We start from the raw sequence: 12,591 nt of genomic DNA on the forward strand, positions 1-12,591 counted from the left end.
GGTGAACAGGCTAATTGGGAACAGGTGGGTGCCATGACTGGCTATAAAAGCAGCTTCCATGAAATGCTCACTCATTCACAAACAAGGACAGGACCACTTTGTCTACAAATACCTGAGCAAATTGTTAAAAACAATATTTCTCAAGCAGCTGTTGCGAGGAATTTAGGGATTTCACCATCAAAAGGTTGAGAGAATGTGGAGAAATCACTGCACGTAAGCCATGATATTAGGCACCTTCCATCCCTCAGGCTGTACTCTGTCAAAAAGCCACATCAGTGTGTAAAGGATATCACCACATGGGCTCAGGAACACTTCGGAAAACCACTGTCAGTAACTACAATTGGTCGCTACATCTGTAAGTGAAAGTTAAAACTCTACTATGCAAAGCCAAAAGCCATTTATCAACAACACCCAGAAACACAGCCAACTTCGCTGGGCCCCGAGCTCATCTATGATGGACTGATGCAAAGTGGAAAAGTGTTCTGTGGTCTGACGAGTCCATATTTGAAATTGTTTTTTGGAAACTCTGGACCAAAGAGGAAAAGAACCATGGGGACTGTTGTAGGGTGAAAGTGTGGTAGTCAGCATGTGTGATGGTATGGGGGTGTATTGGTGATTGTTGTAGGGTGAAAGTGTGGTAGTCAGCATGTGTGATGGTATGGGGGTGTATTAGTGATTGTTGTAGGGTGAAAGTGTGGTAGTCAGCATACAGCTTTTGGAGCGACATATGTTGCCAGGTTCCGAAAATGTGGAGAAATCACTGCACGTAAGCCATGGTATTACGCACCTTCCATCCCTCAGGTGCTACTGCATCAAAAAGCCACATCAGTGTGTAAAGGATATCACCACATGGGCTCCGGAACACTTTAGAAAAGCACTGTCAGTAAGTACAGTTGGTCGCTACATCTGTAAGTGCAAGTTAAAACTCTACAATGCAAAGCCAAAAGCCCTTTATCAACAACACCCAGAAACACAGCCAACTTCGCTGGGCCCGAGCTCATCTATGATGGACTGATGCAAAGTGGAAAAGTGTTCTGTGGTCTGACGAGTCCACATTTGAAATTGTTTTTGGAAACTCTGGACCAGGTGTAGGGTGAAAAGTGTGGTAGTCAGCATGTGTGATGGTATGGGGGTGTATTAGTGATTGTTGTAGGGTGAAAGTGTGGTAGTCAGCATGTGTGATGGTATGGGGGTGTATTAGTGATTGTTGTAGGGTGAAAGTGTGGTAGTCAGCATGTGTGATGGTTTGGGGGTGTATTAGTGATTGTTGTAGGGTGAAAGTGTGGTAGTCAGCATGTGTGATGGTATGGGGGTGTATTAGTGATTGTTGTAGGGTGAAAGTGTGGTAGTCAGCATGTGTGATGGTATGGGGGTGTATTAGTGATTGTTGTAGGGTGAAAGTGTGGTAGTCAGCATACAGCTTTTGGAGCGACATATGTTGCCAGGTTCCGAAAATGTGGAGAAATCACTGCATGTAAGCCATGGTATTACGCACCTTCCATCCCTCAGGTGCTACTGCATCAAAAAGCCACATCGGTGTGTAAAGGATATCACCACATGGGCTCAGGAACACTTTAGAAAAAGCACTGTCAGTAAGTACAGTTGGTCGCTACACCTGTAAGTGCAAGTTAAAACTCTAGAATGCAAAGCCAAAAGCCATTTATCAACAACACCCAGAAACACAGCCAACTTCGCTGGGGCCGAGCTCATCTATGATGGACTGATGCAAAGTGGAAAAGTGTTCTGTGGTCTGACGAGTCCACATTTGAAATTGTTTTTGGAAACTCTGGACCAGGTGTAGGGTGAAAAGTGTGGTAGTCAGCATGTGTGATGGTATGGGGGTGTATTAGTGATTGTTGTAGGGTGAAAGTGTGGTAGTCAGCATGTGTGATGGTATGGGGGTGTATTAGTGATTGTTGTAGGGTGAAAGTGTGGTAGTCAGCATGTGTGATGGTATGGGGGTGTATTAGTGATTGTTGTAGGGTGAAAGTGTGGTAGTCAGCATGTGTGATGGTATGGGGGTGTATTAGCGATTGTTGTAGGGTGAAAGTGTGGTAGTCAGCATGTGTGATGGTATGGGGGTGTATTAGCGATTGTTGTAGGGTGAAAGTGTGGTAGTCAGCATGTGTGATGGTATGGGGGTGTATTAGTGATTGTTGTAGGGTGAAAGTGTGGTAGTCAGCATGTGTGATGGTATGGGGGTGTATTAGCGATTGTTGTAGGGTGAAAGTGGTATAGTCAGCATGTTTGATGGTATGGGGGTGTATTAGTGATTGTTGTAGGGTGAAAGTGTGGTAGTCAGCATGTGTGATGGTATGGGGGTGTATTAGTGGCCAAGGCATGGCTAACTTACACATCTGTGAAGGCACCATTAATGCTGAAAGGTACATACAGCTTTTAGAGCAACATATGTTGTTATCATGGACGCCCCTGCTTATTTCAGCAAGACAATGCCAGGCTAAAATATGAGGCAGGAGACTGTTGAAGAACTTAAGCTGTACATCAAGCAAGAATGGGAAAGAATTCCACTTCAAAAATGTGTCTCCTCAGTTCCCAAACCTGCACTGAGTGTTGTTCAAAGGAAAGGCCATGTAACACACTGGTAAAAATGCCTTCTTTGACATGTGTTGCTGCCATTACATTCTAACTTCATGATTATTTGTCAGTGTGAACAGTAAATATCTTGTCTTTGCAGTCTATTCAATTGAATATAAGTTGAAAAGGATTTGTTGTATACTATTTTTATTTAGCATTTACACAACCTGACTACTTCACTCCTTTTGGGTTTCGTACATCAGTTTCTTTCTGTTTTTTTTTATCGCAGTGCACTATTCTGAGCGCTAAAGACGGAGGTTTCTGAGGCCGGCCGTGCATTTACCTGAAGCCGGGGATCATCTTGGCAAAGCCAATAACCTTCTGAATGCTGTAGGAGACCAGGTCCGCCAGGTGGGGCAGCATGGAGAAACTGGAGCCTTCCTCCTCGCTGGAGTCGGGGCTGCTGCCCTGTTCCTGGTACATCATCAGCAGGTTGTTGAAGTTCATTTTGCCATCCACCGATTCTGCAGCGATGAAAATGAAGAAAACAAAAAAAAAAAACCATTAAAAAAAAGTCAAAAGTGTCGTTATGGATAGTAATCCAGGGTGTCCATAACGTCTCTACAATTGTAAACCTGTTACAAAGTGCCCACATGTAGAACATCATAGAGTGTGCCTATTACACGCTTTTTTTATGTTACAGTCTTATCATACAATAGAATACATTTGTGTTTGTCCTCAAAATTCTACACACAATGATAATGTGAAAAATGTAGCTAAATTAATCAAAGAAAACACTAAAAAGTCACATTTACATAAGTATTGACATCCTTTGCTCAATACATTTTCGAGACCGTGCCACATGCTTGGCACACCTATCTTTGGGCACTTTCAGGTTGGATGGGAAGTGTTGGTTTTCATCCAGGATGTCTCTGTACATTGCTGCATTCATCTTTCCCTCTATCCTGACTAGTCTTCCAGTTAGTTTTCATCCAGGATGTCTCTGTACATTGCTGCATTCATCTTTCCCCCTATCCTGACTAGTCTCCCAGTTAGTTTTCATCCAGGATGTCTCCGTACATTGCTGCATTCATCTTTCCCTCTATCCTGACTAGTCTCCCAGTTAGTTTTCATCCAGGATGTCTCTGTACATTGCTGCATTCATCTTTCCCCCTATCCTGACTAGTCTCCCAGTTAGTTTTCATCCAGGATGTCTCTGTACATTGCTGCATTCATCTTTCAATTAATCAATCAATGTTTACTTATATAGCCCTAAATCACTAGTGTCTCAAAGGGCTTGGCACACCTATCTTTGGGCACTTTCAGGTTGGATGGGAAGTGTTGGTTTTCATCCAGGATGTCTCTGTACATTGCTGCACTCATCTTTCCCTCTATCCTGACTAGTCTCCCAGTTAGTTTTCATCCAGGATGTCTCTGTACATGGCTGCATTCATCTTTCCCTCTATCCGGACTAGTCTCCCAGTTAGTTTTCATCCAGGATGTCTCCGTACATTGCTGCATTCATCTCTCCCTCTATCCTGACTAGTCTTCCAGTTAGTTTTCATCCAGGATGTCTCTGTACATTGCTGCATTCATCTTTCCCTCTATCCTGACTAGTCTTCCATTTAGTTTTCATCCAGGATGTCTCCGTACATTGCTGCATTCATCTTTCCCTCTATCCTGACTAGTCTCCCAGTTAGTTTTCATCCAGGATGTCTCCGTACATTGCTGCATTAATCTTTCCCTCTATCCTGACTAGTCTCCCAGTTAGTTTTCATCCAGGATGTCTCTGTACATTGCTGCATTCATCTTTCAATCAATCAAGCAATCAATGTTTACTTATATAGCCCTAAATCACTAGTGTCTCAAAGGGCTTGGCACACCTATCTTTGGGCACTTTCAGGTTGGATGGGAAGTGTTGGTTTTCATCCAGGATGTCTCTGTACATTGCTGCACTCATCTTTCCCTCTATCCTGACTAGTCCCCCAGATAGTTTTCATCCAGGATGTCTCCGTACATTGCTGCATTCATCTTTCCCTCTATCCTGACTAGTCCCCCAGATAGTTTTCATCCAGGATGTCTCTGTACATTGCTGCACTCATCTTTCCCTCTATCCTGACTAGTCCCCCAGATAGTTTTCATCCAGGATGTCTCTGTACATTGCTGCATTCATCTTTCCCTCTATCCTGACTAGTCTCCCAGTTAGTTTTCATCCAGGATGTCTCTGTACATTGCTGCATTCATCTTTCAATCAATCAATCAACGTTTACTTATATAGCCCTAAATCACTAGTGTCTCAAAGGGCTTGGCACACCTATCTTTGGGCACTTTCAGGTTGGATGGGAAGTGTTGGTTTTCATCCAGGATGTCTCTGTACATTGCTGCATTCATCCTTCCCTCTATCCTGACTAGTCTCCCAGTTAGTTTTCCTCCAGGATGTCTCCGTACATTGCTGCATTCATCTTTCCCTCTATCCTGACTAGTCTCCCAGTTAGTTTTCATCCAGGATGTCTCCGTACATTGCTGCATTCATCTTTCCCTCTATCCTGACCTGTCTCCCAGTTAGTTTTCATCCAGGATGTCTCCGTACATTGCTGCATTCATCTTTCCCTCTATCCTGACTAGTCTCCCAGTTAGTTTTCATCCAGGATGTCTCCGTACATGGCTGCATTCATCTTTCCCTCTATCCTGACTAGTCTCCCAGTTAGTTTTCATCCAGGATGTCTCTGTACATTGCTGCATTCATTTTTCAATCAATGTTTACTTATATAGCCCTAAATCACTAGTGTCTCAAAGGGCTTGGCACACCTATCTTTGGGCACTTTCAGGTTGGATGGGAAGTGTTGGTTTTCATCCAGGATGTCTCCGTACATTGCTGCATTCATCTTTCCCTCTATCCTGACTAGTCTCCCAGTTAGTTTTCATCCAGGATGTCTCCGTACATTGCTGCATTCATTTTTCCCTCTATCCTGACTAGTCTTCCAGTTAGTTTTCATCCAGGATGTCTCTGTACATTGCTGCATTCATCTTTCAATCAATCAATCAATGTTTACTTATATAGCCCTAAATCACTAGTGTCTCAAAGGGCTTGGCACACCTATCTTTGGGCCCTTTCAAGTTGGATGGGAAGTGTTGGTTTTCATCCAGGATGTCTCCGTACATTGCTGCATTCATCTTTCCCTCTATCCTGACTAGTCTCCCAGTTAGTTTTCATCCAGGATGTCTCCGTACATTGCTGCATTCATCTTTCCCTCTATCCTGACTAGTCTCCCAGTTAGTTTTCATCCAGGATGTCACCGTACATTGCTGCATTCATCTTTCCCTCTATCCTGACCAGTCTCCCAGTTAGTTTTCATCCAGGATGTCTCCGTACATTGCTGCCTTCATCTTTCCCTCTATCCTGACTAGTCTCCCAGTTAGTTTTCATCCAGGATGTCTCCGTACATTGCTGCATTCATCTATCCCTCTATCCTGACTAGTCTTCCAGTTAGTTTTCATCCAGGATGTCTCTGTACATTACTGCATTCCTCTTTCAATCAATCAATCAATGTTTACTTATATAGCCCTAAATCACTAGTGTCTCAAAGGGCTTGGCACACCTATCTTTGGGCACTTTCAGGTCGAATGGGAAGTGTTGGTTTTCATCCAGGATGTCTCTGTACATTGCTGCATTCATCTTTCCCTCTATCCTGACTAGTCTCCCAGTTAGTTTTCATCCAGGATGTCTCTGTACATTGCTGCATTCATCTTTCAATCAATCAATCAATGTTTACTTATATAGCCCTAAATCACTAGTGTCTCAAAGGGCTTGGCACACCTATCTTTGGGCACTTTCAGGTTGGATGGGAAGTGTTGGTTTTCATCCAGGATGTCTCCGTACATTGCTGCATTCATCTTTCCCTCTATCCTGACTAGTCTCCCAGTTAGTTTTCATCCAGGATGTCTCCGTACATGGCTGCATTCATCTTTCCCTCTATCCTGACTAGTCTTCCAGTTAGTTTTCATCCAGGATGTCTCTGTACATTGCTGCATTCATCTTTCCCTCTATCCTGACTAGTCTCCCAGTAAGATTTCATCCAGAATGTCCCTGTACATTGCAGCATTCATCTTAGTCCCCTCACGGGGGTGACCAAGACCATGGTCACATGGTCAGAGCTACAACATTCCTCTGTGGAGAGAGGAGAACCTTCCAGAAGGTGGACCATCTTTTCTTAGTCAAAAGTTTGCCAAAGTGCACCTTAAAGACTCTCAGACCATGAGAAAGTAGATCCTCTGGTCTGATTGGACAAAGATTGAAGTCTTTAGCGTGAAGGTTTTGAGAAAAGCTGACAACGCTCATCACCACCAGTACCATCCCTACAGTGAAGCATGGTGGTGGCAGCATCATGGTGTGGGGATGCTTCTCAGCGGCAGGAACTGGGAGACTAGTCAGGAGTTGTTTCTTCACTTGGCCTCTTTCTGGACCCCCGCTCCAGGGGCCCAAGCTTAAACCAATCCTCCCCCACACCATTGTTTACCTGTATCTCACCTTTTTTGTAAAGGGCGCCGGAAATTAGCAGACCCCTCAGCAATCCTGTTCTGTCTCCCAGTAATGTTTGATCCTGTTCTGTCTCCCTGTAATGTTTGATCCTATTGTGTTTCCTTGTAATGTTTGATCCTGATCTGTCTCCCTGTAATGTCTGATCCTGATCTGTCTCCCTGTAATGTTTGATCCTGATCTGTCTCCCTGTAATGTTTGATCCTGTTCTGTCTCCCTGTAATGTTTGATCCTGTTCTGTCTCCCTGTAATGTTTGATCCTGATCTGTCTCCTTGTAATGTTTGATCCTATTGTGTTTCCTTGTAATGTTTAATCCTGATCTGTCTCCCTGTAATGTCTGATCCTGATCTGTCTCCCTGTAATGTTTGATCCTGATCTGTCTCCCTGTAATGTTTGATCCTGTTCTGTCTCCCTGTAATGTTTGATCCTGTTCTGTCTCCCTGTATTGTCTGATCCTGTTCTGTCTCCCTGTAATGTTTGATCCTGTTCCGTCTCCCTGTAATGTTTGATCCTGTTCTGTCTCCCTGTAATGTTTGATCCTGTTCTGTCTCCCTGTAATGTTTGATCCTGATCTGTCTCCCTGTAATGTTTGATCCTGATCTGTCTCCTTGTAATGTTTGATCCTATTGTGTTTCCTTGTAATGTTTGATCCTGATCTGTCTCCCTGTAATGTTTGATCCTGTTCCGTCTCCCTGTAATGTTTGATCCTGTTCTGTCTCCCTGTAATGTTTGATCCTGTTCTGTCTCCCTGTAATGTTTGATCCTGTTCTGGCTCCCTGTAATGTTTGATCCTCTTCGGTGTCCCTGTAATGTTTGATCCTGATCTGTCTCCCTGTAATGTTTGATCCTGATCTGTCACACTGTAATTTTTGATCCTGTTCTGTCTCCCTATAATGTTTGAGCCGGTTCGGTGTCCCTGTAATTTTGATCCTGTTCTGTCTCCCTATAATGTTTGAGCCTGTTCGGTGTCCCTGTAATTTTGATCCTGATCTGTCACACTGTAATGTTTGATCCTGTGTTGTCTCCCTGTAATGTTTGATCCTGATCTGTCTCCCCGTAATGTTTCATCCTGATCTGTCTCCCTGTAATGTTTGATCCTGATCTGTCACACTGTAATGTTTGATCCTGTTCTGTCTCCCTGCAATGTTTGATCCTGATCTGTCTCCCCGTAATGTTTGATCCTGGTCCGTCTCCCTGTAATGTTTGATCCTAATTTTTTTCTCATGTTTGATCCTGTTCTGTCTCCCTTTAATGTTTGATCCTGTTCTGGCTCCCTGTAATGTTTGATCCTGATCTGTCTCCCTGTAACGTTTGATCCTAATTTTTTTCTCATGTTTGATCCTGTTCTGTCTCCCTGTAATGTTTGATCCTGATCCGTCTCCCTATCATGTTTGATCCTGATCTGTCTCCCTGTAATGTTTGATCCTGTTCTGTCTCCCTGTAATGTTTGATCCTGTTCTGTCTCCTTGTAATGTTTGATCCTGTTCTGGCTCCCTGTAATGTTTGATCCTGATCCGTCTCCCTGTCATGTTCGATCCTGATCCATCTCCCTGTAATGTTTGATCCTGATCCGTCTCCCTGTCATGTTTGATCCTGATAGAGGGAAAGATGAATGCAGCAATGTGCAGAGACATGCTGAATAAAAACCAAACTTCCCATCCAAACTAACGGAGTTTGAGAGGTGCTGCAAAGAAAAATGGGCGGAATTGTACAAAGACAGGTGTGCCAAGCAGGTGGCATGTGAGTTTTTTTGGGAAAAAAATGTCATTATGGGGTATTGTGTGCGGAATTTTGCTGACAAAAATGAATGTATTCCATGTTGGAATAAATGTGAAGTGCTGTGAATACTTTCTCCACGCCCTGTAGACCCAGGTAAAAACTGGTGATTAAAAACTGCCAGGAGACTCCATGGACACCCTGTACTTCTGGACCAGAAAGAAGGCCGACTGTCGGGGTTATTTCCAGTCTGGACCGAGGTCATGTGACCTGCGTGTGCATGCATGTTGACTGGCAGGTAGTTGGACAACACCTGATATAAGACCAGACAAGTAGCTCATGTACTAGTCCTCCCGGTACAAGGTTTGCTCCTGAAAGGCGAGTCTATGTGCAAACATTTCAGCCAGTCTTTGTCCCAGAGAGACATTTATATAGCAGCAGTCTCTCACCTGGGGAGTGACTGAAGGAATCGGAGGAGGCGTCGGACAGAGAGTGGAGGGACGCCGCCCTGCTGGCGCTGCGTGTCACCGGGCCCTGGCGGACTGGAGGCTGGAAGGGAATATAAGACACGTTTGAAATGAATCTTTAATGCTGGTTCTAGTGTTGTGGGACGGACTGTACTTGTATCACAAGTCCACTATAGTGCTGTGTATGAGCGCCATTCCGTTTAATTCTTGGGAGTAACGATCCAGAATCAATTCTCTATTCAAAATCAATACTTTGATTACACATGTCACTCAAATGGAGGAAGAATTATTTCCCAAGAAAAACCGCAGGGGGTCCATCGTCTGGCGGTGGTTTGGCTTCAAGCGGGAATATGTTCAACATTTTTGCGGCAAAAGCGTTGCTACAAAAAGTAATGTGCAGCAACATTTGAAAAATAAGGAGTGCTTGAAACTCCGCATGTCAACATCTCCGGCTGGTGTCACACCAACAAAATGGCAAAGCGACCATTTCCAGATCCATCCATCCATCCATTTTCTACCGCTTATTCCCTTTTGGGGTCGCGGGGGGCGCTGGCGCCTATCTCAGCTACAATCGGGCGGAAGGCGGGGTACACCCTGGACAAGTCGCCACCTCATCGCAGGGCCAACACAGACAGACAGACAACATTCACACTCACATTCACACACTAGGGACCTTTTAGTGTTGCCAATCAACCTATCCCCAGGTGCATGTCTTTGGAGGTGGGAGGGGCCTATCCCCAGGTGCATGTCTTTGGAGGTGGGAGGGGCCTATCCCCAGGTGCATGTCTTTGGAGGTGGGAGGGGCCTATCCCCAGGTGCATGTCTTTGGAGGTGGGAGGGGCCTATCCCCAGGTGCATGTCTTTGGAGGTGGGAGGGGCCTATCCCCAGGTGCATGTCTTTGGAGGTGGGAGAGGCCTATCCCCAGGTGCATGTCTTTGGAGGTGGGAGGGGCCTATCCCCAGGTGCATGTCTTTGGAGGTGGGAGGGGCCTATCCCCAGGTGCATGTCTTTGGAGGTGGGAGGGGCCTATACCCAGGTGCATGTCTTTGGAGGTGGGAGGGGCCTATCCCCAGGTGCATGTCTTTGGAGGTGGGAGGGGCCTATCCCCAGGTGCATGTCTTTGGAGGTGGGAGGAAGCCCGAGTACCCGGAGGGAACCCACGCAGTCACGGGGAGAACATGCAAACTCCACACAGAAAGATCCCGAGCCTGGGATTGAACCCAATGACTGCAGGACCTTCGTATTGTGAGGCAGACGCACTAACCCCTCTGCCACCGTGAAGCCCATTTCCAGATCAACACCGTAAAAAACAAATAGTCAACACCAGAAGGAGATAACGTCTGCAGGAACCTACCACATAGCAAAGGACATACACTATTTTTTTATTTTAATTTTATTATAATCTTCTATTTTTTTCTCCCATTCCCCCCCCCACTTGTTTACCTGTATCTCACTTTTTTTTGTAAGGGGCGACCCGTCAGCCATCCTGTTCTGTCTCCCTGTAACGTTTGTCTGATCTTGAATGGGATTGTGCTGAAAATTTTAATTTTCCTGACGGAATAAATAAAGAACTATCTTATCTGCATACTCTGGCCTTTAAATAGACCTCCTTTTTAGACCAGTTGATCTGCCGCTTCTTTTCCTTCTCCTATGTCCCCCCCCTCCGGTCCGATGACCATGGATGAAGTACTGGCTGTCCAGAGTCGACACCCAGGATGGACCGCTCGCCTGTGTATGGGTTGTGGACATCTCTACGCTGCTGATCCGCCTCCGCTTGAGATGGTTTCCTGTGGACGGGACTCTCGCTGCTGTCTTGGATCCGCTTTGAACTGAACTCTCGCGGCTGTGTTGGAGCCACTATGGATTGAACTTTCACAGTATCATGTTAGACCCGCTCGACATCCATTGCTTTCGGTCCCCTAGAGGGGGGGGGTTGCCCACATCTGAGGTCCTCTCCAAGGTTTCTCATAGTCAGCATTGTCACCGGCGTCCCACTGGATGTGAATTCTCCCTGCCCACTGGGTGTGAGTTTTCCTTGCCCTTTTGTGGGTTCTTCCGAGGATGTTGTAGTCGTAATGATTTGTGCAGTCCTTTGAGACATTTGTGATTTGGGGCTATATAAATAAACATTGATATCTATTTGATTTTCTATTATGGAGCTCATTTCTATTTGAGATTTATTGAAATATCTTGTGTGACATCATGCACAAAAGTGCACTTTATTTGTTTTAAACTATTGTTGTGGCGTTCTGTACAAAAAGTGCACTTTAATTTAGTGTTGGTTTTGATATGTCATCTTAGTGACATCATGCACAAAAGTGCACTAAAAGCTTGTTTTAAAATGTCTCTCGCTTTTTCTTTGGCACTTTAACTTTATATATTATTCGTCTGAGTGGCTGGAAAATAAGGATTGAAAATAAATGTAAAGCAATAAAAATCGATTAAAAAAAAAAAATAAGATGAAGAATCATTACAAATAATCTCTTGTAATTGTCCTGTATTATTATGCATTTTACTATGTACTTCTTTTATATTTCCTGTATTTTATATTATTACTTTGAACTGTTTTGTATTTCAATTTTTTATGCTGTAAAGCCTCTTTGAGTAGTCATCAAAGCGCTATACTAAAATATCAATGTATGATTATTATTATTATTATATCTATCCATCCATCCATTTTCTACCGCTTATTCCCTTTCGGGGTCGCGGGGGGCGCTGCCGCCTATCTCAGCTACAATCGGGCGGAAGGCAGGGTACACCCTGGACAAGTCGCCACCTCATCGCAGGGCCAACACAGATAGACAGACAACATTCACACATTTTATTATTATTATTATAATTAATAAATAATTGTGATTATTCAGAAAATCGATATTTTTTGGCGGACATCCCATCCCATGATGATTATTAGCTCAGTTTTTGTTCCCTTGCTTGATAGTTGACTTCCACCAACTTGCACCAAAGTTTGCAAGTTGGACTACCTTATAAAAAATAAAGGGAATACATTCATTTTTGCCCTCAAAATTCTGCACACAATACCCCACAATGACACTGTGAAAGGTTTTGGATCATTTTAGCAAAATCAAAAAAAGTATTGACAGCCTTTTTTACAATACTTTGTTGACGCCGTTACATCCTCAAGTCTTTTTGAGCACCGTGCCACCAGCTTGGCACACACATCTTTGAGCACTTTCCCTCCTTCCTTTTTGCAGCACCTCTCAAGCTCCATCAGGTTGGACAGGAAGTGTGGGTTTCCATCCGGGATGTCTCTGTACATTGTTGCATTCATCTTTATTCTAGTCAGGGAGGTGACCAAGAGCTCGATGGAGCTTGA

The 12,591-nt window shown here is 44.3% G+C and overlaps 1 protein-coding gene across 1 annotated transcript in view; it reads right to left on the reverse strand.

The window, feature by feature from the left end:
* LOC133535497 (vitamin D3 receptor B-like) overlaps positions 1 to 12,591 on the reverse strand; it is a 49,703-nt gene that overhangs the window by 25,888 nt on the left and 11,224 nt on the right. The window contains exons 3-4 of the mRNA XM_061875382.1: positions 9,239 to 9,338; positions 2,879 to 3,059 (exon numbers count right to left, since the gene is read on the reverse strand). Coding sequence (XP_061731366.1) covers positions 2,879 to 3,059; positions 9,239 to 9,338 — 281 coding nt within the window. The remainder of the gene's footprint in view (positions 1 to 2,878; positions 3,060 to 9,238; positions 9,339 to 12,591) is intronic.

Source organism: Nerophis ophidion, linkage group LG16 (assembly GCF_033978795.1).
Source record: "Nerophis ophidion isolate RoL-2023_Sa linkage group LG16, RoL_Noph_v1.0, whole genome shotgun sequence".
NCBI classification, from domain to species: Eukaryota; Metazoa; Chordata; class Actinopteri; order Syngnathiformes; family Syngnathidae; genus Nerophis; species Nerophis ophidion.